This window comes from Microtus oregoni, unplaced genomic scaffold (assembly GCF_018167655.1).
Source record: "Microtus oregoni isolate MIOR12 unplaced genomic scaffold, Mior012 000017F_ref0000208, whole genome shotgun sequence".
Lineage (NCBI taxonomy): Eukaryota > Metazoa > Chordata > Mammalia > Rodentia > Cricetidae > Microtus > Microtus oregoni.
Window position 1 is genome coordinate 1,737,466 of NW_024543076.1, and position 22,663 is coordinate 1,760,128.

At 50.3% G+C, this 22,663-nt stretch overlaps 1 protein-coding gene across 1 annotated transcript in view; it reads right to left on the reverse strand.

The window, feature by feature from the left end:
• The window catches only part of Col15a1 (collagen type XV alpha 1 chain), a 100,066-nt gene that overhangs the window by 60,838 nt on the left and 16,565 nt on the right, over positions 1-22,663 (reverse strand). Inside the window, exons 3-5 of the mRNA XM_041667880.1 lie at positions 5,020-5,567; positions 3,363-3,437; positions 1,400-1,480 (exon numbers count right to left, since the gene is read on the reverse strand). Coding sequence (XP_041523814.1) covers positions 1,400-1,480; positions 3,363-3,437; positions 5,020-5,567 — 704 coding nt within the window. The remainder of the gene's footprint in view (positions 1-1,399; positions 1,481-3,362; positions 3,438-5,019; positions 5,568-22,663) is intronic.

A 22,663-nucleotide genomic window follows, 5' to 3' on the forward strand; every position in this document is an offset into this window, starting at 1 on the left:
AAGCTCAGGAGGTTTGAATCCTGGCTCTGTTACTGTCTGACCCTGAAGATCTGCTCCTCCCCCGGCACCCATTTCTACATCTGCACAGTGAATAATACCACCTTCCTTGAAGGGGTTTGAAGGAAGAAGTGACATCGTATTCGCAGAAGCACTAACCCTCTTCCTCTTCTGCTTCCCCCTCTACTCCCAAGTTGCCTGTCTCCACCCGTCCCTCCTAAACTGTTGTTCCAGTCTCACCTTTAAGACCCTCCCCAGGGACTGCCATGGGTCATTAGTACCTCTATCTGAGTCATTCTACTTCTACATTATGGGCCTGTATGTACAGCACGAAGCAGCTTTGTGCTCAGAGCGCTGAGCATGTGGCCCATTGACCTGTGCCCAGGATGTGCCCATGGGTGGCTAGGCCTAATAGGCACACAAGACTCCAGCACTGCCTGAGCAGTAGTACATGGATCCTTGACATCCTTATCTCAGCCAAGATTTGCCAAGGTTTTGGGGGCACACTTCCACACTCCCACCCAGACCATACACCCAGTGGTAGATGTCAGAAGATCTGTGCTCCAGCCTAGCTTGCCCAGCTTTCCTCTCTGGATCTGTCTGCCCATCTGTAATATAGGCAGTTTGCTATACATGTCTGTCTAGGTCCTTCTAGCTTTAGCGGACTATGGTTCTGTTCTGCCACACCCGCATCCCTGATCCCTGAGGTCTATAACTTATAACTTACAGTCTCCTTATTACTGTCTCTCTGCTTTCTATCAGAAGTGCCTTCACAGAGTGATGAGCCCAATCTGGGGGCTTTCTTTGCTTGCAGCTCAGATGCTCCTTGCTAGTCTAATACATACATTAATATATAGCCCCCCCCCCCCACACAAACACACACGCCTGTGTGTGTGTATGCGCGCACGCTCCTTGCTAACCCCATGTACTGACTTGAGACTTTGCAAACCCTTCCCTCTTAGCTGCAGAGCACGTCCCCATGAGGGAGAGCGTAAACACCAAGATGAAGGTTGCTTTTGCTTGGGTCCAAAGCAGCACTGAGTATCTTTCAGGGCTGTTTCCCTCATGCCGGGCACTTTCTCAGACTCACCCCAAGCCGCCTCATCTAAATCTCCAGTGACCTAAGGTACAAGTGATGTTATCATCGCTCTGTAGTGTAGAAGACAGCTGAAGTTCAGAGGGACTGAGCAAGCCCTCCACGGCCCAGAACACGGCTGCCTCTGCCCAGTTTTCATAGCCATCCATGCAGGTGGCCCTGGGTAATTGGTATGTTTGCTCAGGTGTGGGTGTGAGGTTGCAAAGGACCCTCTTGAATCCTGCAGAGGATCTTGTACTTAACCTCACACATCTGACAACAGCCTGGGACAGTTAGCCCACCCACAGGGGTGGTGCCCATGCTCACCGGGGCCTGAGTGTAGGTGACAGCTTCCATGATCTCAGCGACTTCATCCATCTCCTGAAGTCCACTGGCTTCTCCAGATGCCTGTGAGGAGATACATCATGCCACACACTGTAAGAGTCTTTCTCTGTCCCACCAGCCCCCAAATAATGACACGGAGACTGATTAATTATGAAAGCTCAACCTTAACTTAGGCTTGTCCCACTAGCTCTTATAACTTGAATTAACCCATTTATTTTAATGTACGTTCTGTTTCCTTGCTTGTTACTTTATCTCTCTATACTGCTCATGCTACTTCCTCTGTGTCTGACTGGTGACTCTGCCTTCTTCCCAGAGTTCTCTCTGTCTCCAGAAGTCCCGCCTATACCTCCTGCCTAGCTATTGGCTGTTGAACGTTTTTATTATACCAACCACAGCAATTTTCACACAGTGTACAAATATCCCACAACAACACACAAAGCAGGAAAGCAGGTTATACAGCATTGGGGTGCTTGGGAAGGTCAGAGACTGACCAACAGACTCCTATAGGGGAACTATGTGTGCATGTGTGTACATTTGCATGTGCATGTATGTGTACAGTTGCATATATGTATATGCATGGGTATGCATCTGTGTGCATGCATATGTATGGTATACATGCATGTGTATATGCATGTAATCATGTATGTACATGTTTGCGTGGTATGCATGCATACATGGTTGTGCATATGAACACATTATATGCAGTATTTGAATCTGTGTATATGTGTGTGTACATGTATGTATAACATGGCATCAGAGACAGGGTGGGAAATGCTGTATGCACGGTTGTTTATTCTATTTCTATCCACACTATTATTGCTGCAGTTTGTGTTACTTCACCTTCCAACCGTGCCCAGGCTCCCTTTGCTCCCACTTTGTGCAAAGTGCTCATGGAAACCCACTCAGGGAGCACTCATCCAAGGTGGTTTTCTAGGGTTGCCCTATGTCAGCCCAGGAGTCTGTGCTGTGGCTCTGCAGTGGATGCTGTGCCCTGGACTATTTATACTTCAACATGAGTGCAGAGCAGAGACAATTACGTGACAACTCCCTTATCCTCTCTGCTATCTCCCCGGGAATGCCACAGGCTCAGGAGTTCAGACATTCAAACCGGCCCAAATGCTATCTCTGATGTACAAATTTCTTTTTTAACACCAAATTAATGAAACCGGCTTCCAATTTGTTCAGAGGCTGACATCACTTAAAGAGCAACAATCGCAGGAAACACCACTTTGCCAGCATCTGGCTTTGGCTTGATGCTCCTGTCTGCCTGGAAGGCCCTTCAGACAGTGCCTCTGCCTGCCTGGCTTCCGGCTCCTCCCCCTGCTCCTCCCTCCTGCTCTCTGACCTGCTGAGTGGGGTCTGAGGCTCTACCACTTAGTTGTGTCTACAGGTGTTGTCAGGTGGTGGAGGAGGGGACAGCTCCTGAAGTAGGTCCCCTTATCCCCAGCCTACACCCAGGACTGTCATAACCAGCAAACCCTGGAGGAAGGAAAGAAGGAAGGAAGAAAGGAGCCATCTTTTCTCCCTGGCCCCCACCCCACCCCCAACTTAGGAATCAATTCACTTGCCAAGCATAAAATGAACCTAAATTTAGGTTCATTTTTATAGGACTTTACACCCAGAATATCTTAGCATTTTAAACTCTGATTTTAGAATCCTGACACCCTTCTTGGCAGGAAGGCTGGAAACCAGGCCATTGACTGCCACAGGAACATCTCCTAAGACGCACAGCCCCCACTCCAAGGAGACGGCTGAAGAGCTTTAAAGGATGAAGGAAAGCCAAAAGCCCAAAATAGGACTCGGGGCAGTGCTGGCCATGATGAGAGGCTTCTAGGCTGCCTGACGCTGAGTGGGGAGAAGGGCTGGGCAACCAGCCTTCCCCTTGCTGACTGGGGGATGAGGGTACAGAGTGCCGGGGGAGGGGGAGAGGTAGGCGGAGGCTCACCGAGGACTCTTGGGCTTCACACAGCTCCTCAGGGGTTCTGGGGTCCGCATAGATGGTAAGCTGCTGTATGGAGCCCTGGGAAGAGAGAGACAAGAGGCATGGGTTACGAGTATACATCACAATGCCCAAAGAAGATGGGGTGGAGTGTTCTTATGAGGGCGAGCACTGGGAAGGGCTAGCATGGCCGGCAGTGTGCTGTCTATGGAGGTGACAGGAGCACCGGGTACACCCCACCCAGGCTCTCCATCCATTCAGGGGACTCTCCCTGCCTGCTCCCACTGGATATGGACTGCCTTAGCCTGTGTTCAGAACCTGCAGACCGTCTCTAGGGTGCCTGCAGGTCAACAGAAGACCTGAAATGTGTCTTCCCACCCTGCCAAAGCTCGAAATTTCCTTGCTAGACATTCTAGCCACATGGAGAGCTGCCAGTAGCCTCCTCATCCCACTCCCAAGGACTCTCCAGATCTGATGCTCGGTCTCCAAAAGTCAGCAAAGTCAGTGTCTACACCTGTGTAATATGTATACATAACCTCTGTATCCCCCGAGCTACAAATAAATTCAATTTCTGCCCTCTAGTGGTATTTTTTTCTTTGTAGTTGGTGGTTTTGGTTTTTTGATTTTGAGCATGAGTGTGTGGGAGAGAGAGAGAGATTGAGATATATATATATATATATATATATATATATATATATATATATCGAGAGAGAGAGAGAGAGAGAGAGAGAGAGAGAGAGAGAGACAGTCTATGTAGTCCTGGCTGTCCTGAAGCCACTGTGTAGGCCAGGCTGGACTCAAACTCACAGAGTTTGGAATGCTGAGATTAAAGGTATGCACCACCATGCCCAATTTTGAGAAAGAATTCCAATCTGCAGGCTGACCTGGAAATCACTCTGTAGCTCAGGCTGACCAGGAACTCATGACTCACTGTAACCTGAATTCTGGGATTTCAGGAAAGACCCAGGACTCTTGCCTTCCTTAGTGTGTTTGAGTCACCCCAGAGGCATCCTGGCTCAATCCACAAGTGCATTAAATGAAAACCCCTGATAACCTAGTTACTTTCTTTAGAATGGCTTAACAGAAGCTCGTTCTGGTAGGGAGGCTGGTCTTCCGCTTTGTTTGTTTTAGGACGCACTGTTCAAAAGAGGAAGGGGAAGTTACTCCTCATTCCAGTCGTCAGGTGCATCCATCTCTACGGAAATTATTTCAGCACAGTTGCCATTCACATCTAGAGGTGAGAGCATTGGAGAGCGGCAAGCTGGGCTTCTTTCGGGCATGGCTTTCACTGAACAAAGTGCGTCTCGCCATTTTCCCACACAGGTTTATAGCCCAGGTTGGCTTTGACTTCATGATTCTCCTGCTTTAGTCTCCCGAGTGCGGAGATTCCAGGATGCACTAAAAAAACCCAGGCTTAGGATAGGGGCCTTTATGTCCATATTCAGACAATAAACATTACATAATACAGTACTGCCTAAAGCCTGCAGCCTCAGTTTCTGACAGAATACTGGGACCATTGACTTCCAGGCCTAGAGTACTTCCCACACAGTGCACATGCCTTGTGAGAGCATAAGAATAAAATAACAATGATCATCATTACTTCTTGGGGGGTGAGAGTTCACACCCCAGCTTCTCTAGCCTCGGGGAGTGAAGGGAAACTCACCGTAAATGTCTCCAGCCCCATGGCTCCTGCACTGCCCACAAAGATCCCATCACGGGGCTCGAAGGTCAGAGGCCGGGAAGATCGCTGGAAAAGGACATGGCTGTGCTCCTCACAGTCCATGAGAAGGGCGACCTCCTCACCCTGGATGGTCACAGCAAAGCGATTCCACCTGTTGGTCATCACGGGCACTGAGAAGGCAGCAGCTTCGCGGGACACATGGGAGCCCGGTTCCGTGTAGTACAGGATAATCCGCTGGTGGCCGTCCTCCACGCTGGACAGCCGCAGGCCCAGGTAGATGACCATCTGGGAAGCGTCGGTAATAGCGAAGAGCACACCTCCTTGGGCGCCGCTGGGCTTCACTGCCACACCGATGGCAAAATCCTTGAAGAAGGTAGGTGGCATAAGGGTCATGGCTGGGCGGCCGACATTGGCACCAGGCCCAAAGCTGTAAGCCGGGAAACCACCATAACCCGTGACAAAGGACACAGACGAGGGTAATGGAACACCGATGAGCTCCGTGAGGTCCAGATGGTCCTGGGAGACCGACCCTGCAGGGAGGAGGAGAGGCCATGATTCCACTACACTGGAAAGGAAGGAACCACAAACACAACCCCATGGGCATCTGCAGAAACTAGACTTCCTGAACAGCAGCCTCCAATCATGGAATTCGATGTGCAGTGTGCACAAACAACACATGAACAGAACCCGGAGACACCGTTCCCGAGAGCACCAGCACGACTGCGAACACTTAGGCCCTTGACCCTTTTCTCCTCCCCTTTAATTATTGTTTTTCTCTTTTTAAAATTAAAACCATGCTGGAAAGACTTACTAATTGATCTGATTACCCACTAATGGGTCATGCTCTATGGTCTGGAAAAGCATTTACAAATCACGTCTAGAATATATAGTGCTCCCCGTCCCCCCATTAACTTGGAGATCTCTTTAACGAAGTGGAATCGGAGTGTACTGCTTTGTTTGAGATGGGGTCTCCTGTTTACATCCTCAGAGCGCAGCGGGGAAGCAGGCACAAAGGCAAGTGTTCCGGGAGTTCAGCACAACAGTGGCAACCATTGGTGGCAGTGGCAGCAGCGGCAGCCCCAGCATCCTCTCCATCAACCATATCCCAGCTCTTTTTCTGTACAGGGAACTGCTCTGAGCACTTTATGCAATTGAACTCATTTCATTGTCACCAGAACCCCCACGAGGTTAGGTACCGTGATTTCCATGGTTACTTCTGAGAAAACCAAGACCGCCAGAATCTAACCAATGTGCAAGCAAGATTCAAGCACAGAATTCAGTCCTGGAGTCCCTGACCCAAGCTTTTGCTCTTCACCAGCACTTTTGGGAGGGTGGACAGATGTTTCCTGTAGTGGCCTGGAAAAGAACCTGGGTCTGACCATTGTCTTTGGATGAAAGCTACAGGCTGGTCCAGGGGGTCTACCCACATTCCTGAGCTGATGCGGAAGTGGCAGCAGTGAGTGAGAGAGGCATATGGGTCTCAGGCAGAGTAGCTGCATCCAGTGTCACTGAGTCTGTGGACAAGGCTTCAGAAACAAAGCTAGATCCTGAGGATTTGGCCAGGGCAAAGGGCCTAGAATGATGAGCCTCAGAATGGAGTCCTGGCCTTGTTGAAGGCCAGAGGGCAGGACAGATTTCCTAGTGGCCACCTGGGCTACAGGCAAAGGTCAGAGCCCCTAGACCATGGCTAAGATTTCTCTTCTGTCGCACGAGGAAGTCAGAGGACAACCCGAATGAATAAGACCATCACTTCCTGTTAGCTTCAACTGTCAACTTGACACAGGCTAGAATTACCTGAATCCCTCAGATAACTTGCAGTCTCAATTGAAGGATTCTCTATCAGTGTGGTCTGTGGAAACATGTTCTTGACTGCCATTGCTATAGGGAGTGGGCAACTCACTGTGGGTGGTGTCACCCCAAGGCAGGAGGTCCCGGACTATGTAAGAAAGCTAGCTGAGCTGATTTAGGAGCATTCAGTAAACAGAGTCCTCTGTAGTTTCTGTTTCAAGCTCCTGCCTTGCATCCTGCCCCAGCTTCCATCAGTGATGGGTAGCATCTTGGAAGGGTTAAGATGAAATAAACCCCTTCCTCATCAAGTTGCTTTTGGCCTCAGTGTTTTTTGCAGCACCAAAGAAGTCAAGCAGACCACCATCTTGCTTGCTGCCTATGTCCGTGTCTCTTCCTCCCTCCCTCCCTCCCTCCCTCCCTCCCTCCCTCCCTCCCTCCTATCCTTCCTCCCCACTTTCTGAAGTTGTAAATTTTGAATTAATCCTTGTTGAAGCTGTGGCCCTGCTCTTACTATGGTACTCATGGCATGAATGAGCCGCAATGGGCAGGCTGGCTTTTCTGGTGATGGAGAGGAAGGTTTCTGTAGACTTCCAGACAATATTGCTGCCGATTCCCTTATCCCCATCTCCTGTACTTATGGGTACAGGTCATCCCACAGTGGAGGTGACAGGCACTTGTGGGCCACATGGGCTGCTCACTCACTATTCTACTAACTGCTACTGAAGTCCCCTTGGCCGATTTTGTGCCACTGACCACACCCATGGGTGGCCCAGCATGGCCATGTTGGGGGAAGCAGAGACTCACTTTTAGAGACGTCCATAGGGCTTTTCTGTATGTTTGATTTTTACATTAGTTCCAAGGAAGCATTTGCTGTATTATTGTTGCTGCTATTACTTTTAGAAAGGGTCTTACTAAGTAGCCTTGATTGGCCTGGTACTCGCTATGTAGACCAGTCTGACCACAACGTCACAGAGATCTGCCCATCTCTGCCACCTCAGTGCCAAGATTAATAACACGTGCCACAGTGACTGCAAGTGTCCTTCAGAACATACTTCATTGGAAACATTCCACAACGTTTATAGAAATAGTCACCCTCTTCCACAAAAGATAGCATCTGATCACACAGATTCTTGCTCTGAAATCTACTCTGGACATCTGTGGTCCTGTGGGTCAGGCGGCCACCCACTGACCTGAGAGATATTTTCTATTCTGGGCCCAGCCATTCTCCCCTGTCCTTCAAAATAACCTACGACCGCTCCTGGTGTTCTCCTCTGCTGCCACAGGTCCTCCACCCCACTGCCTTTCCTCAGCCACTCAGCCCACCCGCCTCGGCTGTCATTCAGAATAACTTATTGTGCTCCTGCTCCTCCTCCGCCCAGGTCTCCTCCCCTGCAGCCATTCCCCTCCAGTGCTCATAAGCTCTTCTTGGTGGGGGTTCACTAGAAGCCCCCTGCACATACACTGGGGGCCTCGCTCATAGCCCCCTCCCCATGTCACCTTCCTCATGCCACTATTGGCTTCTTGTTTCTACCCACAGGGGATGATGAGGACAGGGATTGCACCATTCAGTGTTCCCAGGGCCCAGCCCAGTGAGAATGAGGGAGTAGATGGACAAACTCAACATGAGGACAGACAGGTGGGTGGAAGGAAGGATGAAAACTCCAACCTTCTCGCTTCACAGAACACAAGGGCAAGGTCAGTGGAGGGAAAGTTCCCGATGATCACGACCCCAGGGTTATTTCTCAATTGAATGCTATCCTCTCCAGCTTGTAGTTTGCTTAAAAACAGGCAGACATCCACTGGGAGTAACTCGGGTTTGAGGCTCAAACTCCACGAGGCTATCATAGGCTAAAAGAACAATAAATCTGGCTAAATTTAACTAGACAGAAATAAAATTCTGCATAGCAAAAAACTTGTAATAATGATTTCATAACTTAAAGACATAAATTTGACTACAAAGAAATGAAGCCCTGAGGACCAAAACATTTTTTTAAAACATGATAATATTAATCCTCACAACACCAGCTAAAAACAAAAATTGACAGAGAGAGCAGAATCATGGCATCACGGACAACAAACTCGCATCTCTAACGTGAAAAGCAAATGGATAACGCTACAGTCAACAGAAAGATCAGCAAAGAACAGGGGATTCGAGCTACAGCAAAAGAAACAAAACAGCTCATACGTAAGTATATGGAAAATATTTGCCCTCATAATGAAAGAAGTGCAGGGGATGCAAGGCGAAACCATTTTCCTTCCTTATCAGATTGGCACCATGCAGCATGTTGGCTAATCGAAAATGCTGGCAAGAGGCTGTGGCAGCATGAGGCCCTCTCCTGCACCGCTAGCGAGATCCTTAAGTGTGTCACATCCATTGGGACGCAACATGACATTTTTCAAAAGTACAAATGCATATGTACTCTTTGACCTGGTATAAATAATACAATATATTCATGCAAGAGAATTCAATGTAGCCTTCTGAATGATGTGTGTCCCAGATACTACTGATCTGAGCAGTAACCAGGACACAGTCAGTAAAAGACAGAAATAATAAGGCACAGAATAATTACTGTCAGTTGGAAATACGAGTGCTAGCTTATAGCAAATACATAAGTATGTAAAGGATATTGAAGTCCATAGGCATGTTCTATATATGCTGGTTTGGACCAACAATAAACCACATGGGTAAGGTGGACCAAGAGCTTGTGGTGCCTAGAGGCACCAAAGCTCTTAGCTGAAGGAAACTTGTGAAGTCCCCACAATGGCGGGACTAAGGGTGTACGTCTCAGAGTGCATCTGTTGTTAATCAAGGCATGACTATGCATATATTAGAATATATTAGGATATCTTAGGAAGAACATCCAAGAAAGTGGGGCTAGAGATTATGTACAGGGAAGGGAGAAGAGGCGGCAGATAGGAGCTATTCCTCTTCACTGGGTACCTTTGCAACATTACACCACTCGCTTGGTGTGAAAATAAAGATTGTTTACATATTGTTAATTCCTTGAATCTGTTGCCAGGTGTAGTGGCACACACCTTTAATCCTATTACTCAGGAGGCAGAGGCAGAGTTTGAGGCCAACGTAATGAGTTCCAGGATAGCCATGGCTACACAGAGACACCCTGTCTTTAAAAAACGAAAGGAAGGAAGGAAGGAGAAGAGAGGATAAGAAAAGAAAAAAAAGAGAAGAGATCAGAAGAGAAGAGGAGAGGAGTGGAGTGGAGGGAAGGGGGAGAGGGGAGGGGAGGGGAGGGAAAATAGAGATGAGAAGGGAAAGGAAGATGAGATAGAGAAGAGAGAAATTTAAAGATGTACGCCTTTTCTCATTGGGGTGTAGCCATCTTTGTATGAAAGGAAGGAAGGAAGAAGGACAAGAAAGGGACCTAACACCCCAGTCAGGGTTCCCCCTTCCCACCACAGTTCCAGATAAAATGAAGACCAAGCCCAAATGGTCTGATATCCTTCTTTGTCTCATCCTCTCACCCCCACCCTCACTCTCTTACTAGGAGGAGGCGAAGCCCTTTCTGGTGGGATGCTTCTGTGTCTGCGGAGCTCATGGCTCTGTAAAGGTAAATGGGCTGGCCCACATCCAGTGGTCTATTTCTGAGTGGACTTACAGGATCAGGTGAGGGACTGGGGGGCACAAAGTGTCATTTAAATCTGTCTAGGCTTGCTCCAGGTCAGGCACATCTAGACTTGCACACAGCCATTTTGTGAATTTCTTTTTCCGGGCATCTGTTTCAAATTTTTTCACAGCCCTCTCTAACCTCCGTGTTTTCTGGGCCAGAGAGCAGGAAGTAAGGGGGAAGAAGCATGGCAATGGGGCCCAGCAGCAGAATCTGGGGTGACCCAAATCCATGGCGACCCAGTCTTTCCAGGTTCTGGCCCATGATGGGCCAGCTGGAGAAGGGGAAAGGAAGCAGGCTGCAATAGAGGACACCTTCAACTTTGATCATGGCTGGGTCCCTATTCTCTACCAAATGTGCAGCCTTTGGGTAAATGACCAGGGTGACATGGAGCCTTCCTGCCCAAGTCCCTTATGGGGATCCCATGGGATGGTGACATGAAGCCCAAGTTATCAGCAAACTGTACAACCTACAAGGTGTAAAGTTAACAAAAGCCACAGTCTGAGGACTCTCTCCAGCCACCTCCCCGCTCCCACCCTGACTCTAAGGTCTCAGAACTGCAAGGGGGGACAAGTGCGCAGGCACTGGCCCTCAGGCCCCGTTTCCACTGACTCAGCCACAGATAGAACACGAGACTTCTGCAAGTCCTAGTTCTTCAGCCTTGCCCTCCGCAGGCCCCGCCTTCCTCCACATGCATGGTCCCATGGCGTGGTATGGAGGGGAACGACCCCTAGCCTGGAGTGACCCCTGCTCAGCGCTGGGCCCGTGCCTGCTGGCTCATTTAGCCCTGGCTTCCAGTGGAAAGGCCACCTGCTCAGGCAGCCGCAAGGGGTGGGGAGGAGGAGCCTGAGAGCCAAGAGAAACAGGCTCAGCAATTTGGTCCATGTCTTGTGCTGGGATGACTCTGACTGGGAGCAAGAGAGAGAGGGAGGTCACAGCTGGCTGGAAGACATCTCTCCATCTTGGAGGGACAAAGCTTGGGAAGCTGGAACACTGCTGGTGGGGGCTGTTAAGAGAACTCCTGGCCTTGGGGTCTTTGAAGTGTGACTCACACTTCTGCATAGATTTTGACGTCTATCGTAGGGCAGCTTCAAGTCTTGAGCAAAACTGTACCTAGAACACCCAGCACACACTTCACTCATTTTTATAGTTATCTTGTTATTTCTCCATACAGTCGTTACATTGGCGGTCAAACTGTCAGGAAAAGGCCCCATCCGTCTCTCTCTCTCTCTCTCTCTCTCTCTCTCTCTCTCTCTCTCTCTGTGTGTGTGTGTGTGTGTGTGTGTGTGTGTGTGTGTGTGTGTATGTGTGTGTATGCGTGTGTGGAAGTCGGAGACCAAACTGTCATTCCTCAGAAACCATAATCTTGTGTTTTGAGACTGGGTCTCCCACTGGCCTTGGGTTGCTGACTTGGTTAGGTCCACCTGCCTCTCCTGGGATTACAAGCAGTTCATGTTTTCTTCTGTGTGTTGTAGTTCCAGGGTTTGAACTCAGCTCCCCACAATTGTGTGGCAAGTACTCTCCTGACTGAGCTAGCTCCCTAGCCCATCCTCCTTCCAAACTTTGAGCCGTGGTCTCATTAATGCCACCCAAGCCCATCTGGAACTCATGACCCTCCCTGCTTCCACTTGTTAAACGCTGAGATCGTAGGTGCATGCCACCACACCGGGTAGGTCTCATCCTTTTGGGTCCGTTCCTTCTATATGAAGTAATACTCCACAGGTCTCCAAGCTTCTCATTATATCACTCCCTCACCTCCTCCATGAAGCCTTCCTGGACTCCCACACTGGCAAGCCTAGGCCCTCTCTCATCTGCACTTGGCTCCTGTTCTAGGCATCGTGTATCTTTCCACTTCATGGACCTCTTCTCCATCTTGAAAGACTCTTGAGTATTGGACCTGGCTCCCATCCTTCCCCTTTACCCAGCACAGATCCTGGTCCTCAGCTCCAGATGGGCTTGCTGGCTGAGCCGAAATCCAGGCTCCAAGTCTGAAAATCCTGATTAGGGTCAGTGGGGCCAGACTCCAGTCCCACATCCTACAACCGCCTACCTGCACACCCATCTGTCATCTAGGTGAGCAACCTCCCTCCTATCTCTCAGGGAGCCTCTTTGAAGGCCACACAGCCTCAGAGCAAGCAAGCGACCCCAGGGGGAAGAGGTGGGGCTTGAGGTCATGTCCCAGCTGTGCTGTTGGGTAAATTGCTCACCTTCTCAGATCTCAGTTTCTCTATCTGTACTGGGTTGAACAAGATGGGCTATCTGTGTATCGCTGCGGCCCTCAGACACCTCATGGGGTTAAATCTAACTTCTGCCTGGCTTCTTTACTTCTTCAATGCATAGGAGCAGTTCCATTTCCCAAGGGGGGACAGGGTGTTCCAATAAAGCCCCCCCCCCACGGTGCTGAAGATATGGAGAACTGGACCCATCTAGCCTCAAGAAGTTCATTGTCTAGGTGACAGCCACTGCCATTCACATTTCTGGCAAGCTCCAAAGCTTCCAATGGTTCCCTGGTACTTTCAACACTGGAGTCAAAATTTCATTCCAGACACTTACGGGGTTAGGGTGTAGGTAGAGCCTAGCATATGTGAGGCTCTGGGTTTATCTACAGTAGAGTGTGGGACACACACCAAACTTCAGCTTCTCATTCTTCCCTCTTCTCTTTCCTCCTCCTCTCCCTCCTTCTTCTTTTCCCATGATGTTGGTTTAATTAATAATATTTTTAAAGTGTTCTTTATGTGAATGGGTAAGTTTTGCTACGTTTTTTTGTGTGTACCATGTGACTGCAGTGCCTGCAGAGATCAGAAGAGGGTGCCCGAACCCCTGAAGCTGGCATGACTAATGGTTATGAGCCACCATATGGAGGCTGGGAGTGGAACTCAGGTCCTCTGCCAGAGCAGTGAATACTCTTAACCACAGAGCCGCCAGGTGGTGGTGACACACACCTTTAATTCAGTACTCAGGAGGCAAATACAGGCGGATCTTTGTGAGTTCAAGGCCAGATTGGTCTACAAGGGCTAGTTCCAGGACAGCCGGAGCTATTTCACAGAGAAATCGTATCTCAAAAAAAAAAAAAAAAAAAAAAAAAAAAAAAAAAAAAACGAGCAAAAAAACCAACGGAGGCATCTCTCCAGCACCCTAATGTTTTGCATCTTCTCACCGGTATTTCCTGGTTCAGTCAGCTGGACCCCAACACAAGGAGCTCCATTCTCGTCCTATAAACTGAGCCCCAGGCGTCCCTCCCCTTACACACTCAGAAGGTTTGGCAGAGCTGGCAGTCGGCAATGTGGCCCAGGGAAAAGTGGACAGACAGAAATAGACAGAGCCTCTCGTCCCTGGAAACTTGGATTTAGATTCCTCGGGGATTTCAGGGTGGTCCTTCCCTGGGGTACAGGGAGGAGTCGTTAGAGGGCTTTAGAGATGAGGCCCGGTGGGGGGGGGGGGAATCTGAGCATTCACCACAGGGTGCCACTTTCTTCCCAAGGGTACAATGCCAGTTTCCATGGAAACTAGAAAAAACTTCCTGGCTGTGAGGAAACAAACTGGACTGGCCCAGCCTTTGGAGGAGGTGAGAAACAAGAATTCTCGCTTCTCCTCGTTTTCCACAAGCTCCTGGACACCCGCACCTTCCTTTACCCTCCAACCTCAGTTTCCCTTTCTGTGCACTGGGGAGACCAGCCTTTCCATCTATGGGGTCCTCAAGCAGGACTCAGGGCTGATCTGGGCTTTGGAGCCTGGCGTCCCTAAAGAACCGTATCTGGCTCTGCAAAACTCTGTCCCACAGATGACCATCTGGGACCTGAGCCCAGGGCTTGCGCTTGTCAGCATTTAAGGCCCCAAGAGACTAAGTTGCCTTTCTTCTGGCACCGGGACAAGGCCCGCCAAGAAGTCCCAAGAGCATTGCACCATAACCGGGAACGCTTCACTATGGGGCGCGGCAGCGGCTCCTAGCGGCCTCACAGGGACCTGCGTCTTCTCCGACCACAATGCCTGGGGTCCAAGGGATGCGGCTTGAGTTTGGCTTGGGGAACCCAGGGGAACCCAGATACCAACCACAGAGTCGTGGCCAGAAATTTGAAAGCGACCCAGGAGAGTAGGCATGACGTAATGAAGTACTCCGTGACCATGCCCCCTTTCCAGGTATCCTGCTGGGAACAGTAATGCCCACCCTTCTAGGGACTGATAGATTTTTGTTTTCAGTTCTGAGTATTCAATCTAGGGCTTCCTGCACAGTAGGCAAAGGCTGTACTACTGAGCTATACCCTCAGCCCGCTTCACTTTCTGAGACAGGGTTTCACTAAAATGCCCAGGTTGGCCTTGAACTTGTAAAACCCCTACCTCGGTCTCTCGGGCCTGTGATAACCGGCCCATCTTAAGACGTTTTTCTGTCCAGCTGAACACCCATACAGAGAGGTGGTACCAAAGCATGGGGTGTGGCTAAGGCACCCCACCCCACCCACACTAACCTGTGGTTTCCCTTGCTCTCACTCTGGAAGGATGAAACATGAGGAGTTCAGTGAACTGCACACTTCTGACAAAGAGGACTCTGTCTTCTCTGGGAACAGAGACTCCCCCAGTGCACATCCATCAAAGGCCACCTGGCTCTGGCTTGCTCACCTCCACAGTTGGGGAGCTCACTCACAGTAAACTGCTCTAGGTACTGGACGTTCTAAGTCCTCAAGGGTCTCTCTCAGGCTGAACTCAGTCCGTCCTCCCTGTGACTGCCCCATCCCCTCCAGCTGGCAGAGCTCCGCCCCCTGGGACCACAAAAAGTCCACTTCCTTATGGTGGTCTCTCAGATGTCACGAGGATAATAGAAATGGCACAAGCCTGCAAGGCCACCTCCGTCACCAACTCAACACATGGGTGCAGGAGTCTCTGTCGCTTCCAAGTCTCTGGCTCAGTATCTGCAAGCTAGAGTCTGGACTAAATGTTTTCCCAAGGCCCTTGCCAGGTCGGAGCGCCTCCAATTCCACATCCTCGTCTGCCTTCCAGTTTCTCTAACCACCCTAGGCAGCCGTCCCTTCAGGCCTGGAAGAAATGACTCCTGCGGGGATCAGGAGAACAGTTCTTCCCTGCTTCCAGACTTCTTGGTCTCTGGACAGCGTGGCCTGGACAGCATAGGGACGTAACCATGCCCTCGGTAATGTCACTGCACCCTGCCTGTGAGGAAACTCAGCCCCACCCTATGAAGAAACTACAAGGACCCTCCAGTCTCCAGAGGCCCTGATGCTACCTGACTCCCACTGGGAGGGACATGAACACAGAACACCAGGCCACAGAGCAACAATCTCCATCTAGCGAGGTGTAAGAGGTTCTTAGACAAACCTACCTCCCAAAGCAGTTCTTAGAAGAAGAATGTTTCCCTGCCAGGGGAAAGTCCTGGACCCGCTTAGAAAGGAGACCTGGCCGGGCAACAATCAAAGACCCCATTTTTCTGAATCACAGAAGGGCATTTTTCTCCGTGTAAACTGAGAACGCCTCTTCCTTTTTCCGGTTTTCATATACAGCAAAAGAATTTTCCTTTTCAATGAAGTTACTGTGTGAGCACTCCCTCGAGCAAGTGTGCGTGGTCTCCCCCTTTTCTCTCCCTCCTTTTTTCTCTCTCTCCCCACCTTCCTTTCTCTTTCCCTCTCTCCTGGGCTCTAGGCTTCTCTCTCTCTCCCTCCTGCCCTCCCTCCCTCCCTCCCTCCCTCTTCTGTTCTAACCCAAAGAAAGGATGATTAATAAGAGTCTAGGATCTGGGGTCTAGGATTGCAATTTGTTTCTCTGGTCTTCCACGGGAAAGCATCAGAAGTTACATGCCCGGTACCCTCTCCTGTTTCCCCATCACCTCCTCACCACCTGACCCCCCAATAATGGGGTAGTAAGATGGGGAGCATTCTCTCACCTCTCAAAGAAAGACTCCTAGAAAGTGAGGGGACAGCTTGCTCAGTACAGGATCAGCAATGGGATTGGAAGAGGGCTCTCTGCCCACTGCATCCCTCTGTCTCCATGGTTTCCATGGGTTTGCCCACGGCAGCTTCTTCTGTGCTTACCTCACTATCCCTCCACTTAGCCACCCCTCCCTATGCACATGCTATGTCTTAGGCCTCCACATGGACTTCCTGGGGATGGAGCACTCTGGCTTCTCTCTCAGGTCCCAGCAAAGGCTTAACAAAGGTGACCTGTGGATGAACTTAACGACAAGAAACAACAACATCCATGCTTTTTTTTCCTTCATGTCCGGAACTCTTCAGCAGTTCGCCAGGCCCGTTCCTCTTCAATGAGTGACTCTCTATGGGGCATAAAGTACTGTTAGCCCCATCTCACAGGTTTGAAACCTGTGTTTGGAAGATGCTCTATTAGTGTTCTGGGTCTAGAAGGGTCAAGCACAACTAGAGTCGTGATATAGATGGCAGGATGATACAGGCTGATGGCTCCAGCTACAACCCTCCTGACGGGTCTCAAGGAGGTAGAATTTTCTAGAATCTGGCGTAGGTGGCTTTGATGCCCTGTCCCAGGAAGCAGTCACAGGCAAGGGCCAATTTCAACATCAGACATATCCGGAGTGAGTCTTGGCTATGGACTGGCCACTTCACGTCTCTGGGCTGGGGTCTTCCGGTCTGTCTGGTGTGACAGCGAGAGACCCTGGTTGAGAAAGTGAGACCTGGTTGAGAAAGTGAGGATTGTGCTGAACATGGCCTGGCATGCGTGGATCACTTGGTTTATGGCCAGAGGCCTGGATAAGTTGATTTTTGTTCATATCCACCCCCCTCAACTCAACATACCATGTCCCGGATTGGCCTTACAAGCACCCCATCCGTGCACCACAAAAGAAAGAACATGATTGGCTGAATAGAGCCAGAAAGAAACAAACTGCCAAAATCAGGAATTCAGAGCATGGCTCCCTCCCTCGCTCTGGGGCTGAACTTGCTCACCTTACCTAACATGTATATGTGCAAACACACACACACACACACACACACACACACACACACACACGCACGCACACGCACACATGCACACACACAGCAGAAACCAGCCTACTCACAAAATCCATATCTGAGCCTCAGGAAGTGTGCAGTGGGCTCTGCAGTGACAGACTTTGGTCCCTCCCATCACTTGCCTTCCCATACCTGATTTGGAACCTGGGTATGATGTCGCCCCAAAGACTGCGTGTAACAAGTGGCACTGTAGACCACATATAGTCAAGAGCATCAGGGAAGAGTTTGCCATCAACTCCTCTTAGTCTGAGGACTTTGCTTTTCCATATGGGGAACAAAGGCTCTTTGAGCATTAGCAGGGCCTTGACTCCTGAATCTGACATCATCTGTAATGAGTCACCATCACACCCCACAGGCAGCTCTGGGGGAAAACGGCTCAGAGGAGAAGGGCTCTGGACACCTCACTTTCAGACTTCTGGCCTCCAACTACACAATGATAAATCACTGTTGTTTTAGCATATTCACTTTGCGGAGTATTGTTATAGCAGCTCCAGGTAACTCATACATCTCCTGGTGCCTCCAAACACTATCCCAGGCAACACTCACAAGAACTCAGTGGAGAGCTATTACAGTGACCCCTGCTTTGTCGATACAGAGGTGGAGGTGCAGAAGGGTTCAACCACACAAGTAAGGCTGAATCTGGACCTTTATGGCCTAGGTTCAGATCCCACAGCCTATCTGCTGTCCTAGGGCACTGGAGGTTCTCTAGATGACTGGTGGCATCTGGGAGCTTGCTGGATCTCAGTATCTACACCAAACACCCCAGATTTGGGGGTGGAATCCTGAATGGCACGCATTTGCCAACCCTGGAAGTGTCTGTGGCTCACGCTCAGACTTGAGGCTTGCTCTGTGACTTAGGCTAACATGTTACCTGTACACTCAGTCTTGAGGAGTCACGCAGCTGACAGCAAACAGTGTGGGAGTCTGCTGCAGGACCGGAGACCCAAGGGATTCGTACAGGAAGTGCCCCAGGACTATATGGGAAAGCTGAGCCTTGCCTGAGATATGTATGCAGCTTAGCAGCTAAGCAGCTTCCCAACCAAGTTGACTGCGTGAATAACCAGATTTTATGGATAGGGAACAGTAGTGTCCCGTGCCACATGCTCCCCACCAAAAAGAAGGAGGTTGACTAGCAAGACGCCTGTTCAGGGATGTTCCTGGATGTGCACGGGTAGAGGAAGGGCAGACCCAGGCACTGCTGGACAAGGGTTCTCTAGCCAGTCACAAGGAGTTGGGGTTTTTTTTGGTGCTGACCAATGAAGGGACTGCCCAGTCCAGAGCGGTCCGAGTCCAGTCCTCCCAAGGGGTCTGGGGCACCTGTTTCTCCAGCTTTTCCCAGTCTCTCTTGTCCCACATAGAGTTAGAGATAAGCAGATATCCAGGGAAGGCCCTCCATCTACAAGAGGGAGTAGGCCAAGTAGCTACCATTCTTTCAGGAACCCTCCTGCTCATCTGTGTTTTCTGCCATGCCCTAGGAAGAGCTCTTCCCTGGTCCAGTGCCCAGGAAAACCCAGTTTTCCACTTCTCTGTCACCATCTAGTCATAGGCCCGTGTCACCCACTGGCCCACAAGCGCTGAAGGACATAATCGGTATTTTTTGCATCTCATCTAAAGCTTCCAAACTCTCCCTCCATCTCTCTGAAATAGGTCTCACCCAAGAATTGACAAAAATCAAACATTTGGTGGATGCATAAATGAATGAACAAATAATGCATAAATGGATACGTTTATGGATTCTGGATAGAAATAGCTCTATGCTCCCCTTAGCACAGGGTATTTATTGTCATTGATCATAAAGAACTCTTAGAAAAGTCAATCATTGTTCTACCAACACCACTCAGTTAACGTGTGGTTTATAACCCGACCCTCATCTGACCCCTGCTGTCTAGACTTAATACACTAATAATTAATAGCGTATCAATAGCTACACTGAGCCTGGCTGTTGACTCACGGGAGGCCTGCAAGCCCACATCATCAGCTGACCCTGAAGCAGAAGGGTTTGAAAAATAGAGCCTTCTGCAAGATGGCTGCCCAGGACTCACTCTCTCCAGCTGGGCAGGGAGTGCCTCTGAGAAACACTGGCTCCTCAGACTTCAGACCGAATTCCAGCCGCCTCCACCTTCCCTCTCCCTGCAACAATGTTCTGGGTGGGGCTTGTGGATAAGAGCCGCTTCCCCTTCTGGGTGCCTTTGTGGGGGAGAGTGTCCACAGCCCATCCTGGTGCTAGACACCAGCTCAGGTCACTGGGCAAGAGGAGCCGAGACTGTTTGGTCCTCCAGGAACTAGGAGCAGACCTTCATGTGGATGAAGCCCAATCTCATTAAAGAGACAGGCACTGGATGGGTGTGGCATAAAGAGATGGGAAGAGAATGAGAAAGTTCTATAATTCTGGAGCTTTCCTGAGTGTAACGGCTGTAAGTGAAGCGTGGGCTAGGGCATCTCTTGAATCTTTGAGTATAGCCTAGATGCTACTAGGTAGTCAGCAACCTCTTCAGAGTGGTCATCCACAGGCCATGGCCCTTGGGAACACAGTCACAAGGGAGACGGGAGCCCTGAAGAGGAAATAAGAACAGCTCTCCCACCATTTGCTTTATCACAAACCAGCCCATGTCTGCCCATAACCAGCATCCCTGATCCAACCCTGTCAGGACTTGGCCTAGGCAGAGCTTGAAGGCATGGAGGGAATGAGAGACCTGATAGCAGCTAATTCTCAACCTCGTCACCAATCTCCACAGCCTTGATATTGAAGGCCTGGGTCTGGAGACCATGTGCCAAGGACAGGAGGGGACCCGCAGGACTCGCCACCTACTGAAAGTTCTAGGAAGTGACCTGAAAGAGGGGGCAGTTGACAGGCTCTAGAAGGCTCTGCACAAGCAAGGCCACGTGAGGAAAGCTAAGATCTGAGTGATTCTGGAAGGGAAGAAAAGAGATTGGCAAAGAACTGCCAGGAGCTCACGGGCCAGAAATGTCAGGCCACCCACAGGCCACACTGGGGCTAAACATGTGAGCACATTTAACCTTTGGAGGGGTGGCCATGTGCCCGCTTCAGGTGAGTGGGCTGAGGGCAAAGGAGGTGGAGCCCATCTGTCTTCTTTCTTCAGAGCAGAGGCGCTTGGCCATCAGATCTAGGAGACTTGACGGACGGGCAGCAGGGCACCTCTGAGAGCTTCTGAGGAAGGCTCCCCTGACCATTTTAGGAGGAATCCCTCCTTCTCCTCCAGCGGTTGCCCTGGCAGTCGGCCCCTCTTCCTTTCCCTTGCCAAGGAGAGGGTGGGACTGGGTGACTTGGAATGCAGAGCCCAGGCGGGAGTTTGGCAGCAGCAGGAGACACACTTGCCTGCAGTCTCTCAGCACTTGGCATGGACGCCTGGGGCAAATCAAGCTGCCCTGGGAACAGCCCGAGGCATCCGCACAGATGCACTGGTGTGGAGCCAGCCGGGTCGGGCAAGTTGCTATAGCAGACAGAGCACACAGCTGTAGCAGGCAGGGTGAAATCATGCTTACGCTCTCTAAAGCAAAGACAAACCAGGGTCACCTTGAAAGCTAGGAAGGGTCCCGGGAAATGCCAGATCCCCCAAGATGAGCAAAGCAAGGTCCAAGCTGATGTCATGATGAGGGCAAATCCCCACAATGTCAAATCCCCAAGCTACTCTGGCCACGCCCACCTGTGGTTCCAAAGAAAGGAGAGATGGCAAAAAGCCTTGCAAGGTACTTGGTAGACAGCAAGGAGATGCTTCCCGGCGAGATGAGTGCATTGAACCTGTCCCTGGGCTTGTGGTCCTCAGGCAGTGATTTGGATGTTGTTGGTGAGGGGACAATAAACAATAAATGGTTTTTTTAAGTGTGTTCTGCAGCTGTCACCAAACACACTACAACTTTGTAAAAATTTCCTGGCCCACTCGTGCCAAGAGACCTGCCTTCAGAGAGATGCTGAGGGAGGGGTTGGCTCTGAACTGGGATTTGAGTTTAAGAGGACAGCCAGGACAGATGGTGACCCTGAAGTCATATTTTGAAACAGACCGACTCTTGTTTAACCAGGTGAAAGGTCAGCTTGACGGTCTCCAAACGTTTCCTGGAGGAAGAGTCTGTGGCCTCTAGGGCGCTGTGGGAGAATCAGCAAGGTGCTAAGGCATCAGAAACTGAATGAAGAGACAGGGACCTTAGAGGACCAGAAGATGACCAGCTTCCCCCAGCATGGTGCAGAGAAAAAGATATGGACGTGGATACCAGAGAAACCTGCCAGCAAGACCCTGTGTTATGGCTTCCTAGCCAGGGGACCTTGGGTTCTTTCTTTAACATCTCTGAGCTTTTAAGTCTCTATCTGGGCACGGATATAATGCTGTACCTAGCTCTCATGACAGCACTGCAAGGTAAATGTCAGGTGGACCATGACCAGAAAGTGCTGGTCACTGCTAGTCCTGTGCATTCAAAGAGGACAGAACAGACGTGATCCTGAGCTCCTCACTTTGTCTGGGGAGCTGAAGCGCCAGGGAGCTTCTGAACATACTGCCCTCTACCCCAGTGGGATTCAGGCGATGAGGCCCAGGCTTTGGTATTTCAAGAAGCTCCCAAGGCTGCTGCTGCCCATCAGAGTGAGGTCCAAGGTCTCAGGAGCACCCAGTGCTGGCCAGCAGCTTTCCTCAGGCACGGCATCCCCCGCTGACTATCTGGGATGCAGGATTTCTCCTGCTCCTCTGTCCAGCTGTGGTTCCGACATCTGAGTAAGGTACTGCAGTCATAACACCAGCAAGGGACTGAGCTGGGATCCGAAGTCCATCTTATGTTTGCTGAGCTGAATGCTAGCCAAGACTAGCCCCTCCTGAGAGGGGACAGGCAGTCAACTCATCTGTGCTCAAGTGTTCTTGGAAACTTCAAGAAGGGGGTATGCACTCACCGAGACAGCAGCAGACACTTCCAGACTAAGTTCTGATACCTTGTATTGATGATATGCTTTCTGCGCCTTCCTTTTCCCAGCTGCAATTTATAAAAGCCCAGGAAGATAGTCCCCAATACCCAACATTGTCTGTCTTCTAGTTCCCAGAAGGGTCTAGTGAATATCAGGGATGTGCAGGACCTATTAGAAAGAAAGCCCAGCCAGGCACGGTACATGAAAGGCAAACTGTGCCTTCACCCACAAGAAGCCAATGTGCGGCACAGACCACACTGGGTAGGAGGCCGCCTCCAAAGGGTGATTCTTCGAAATCTTGAACTTCAGAGCTGGACTGGCTG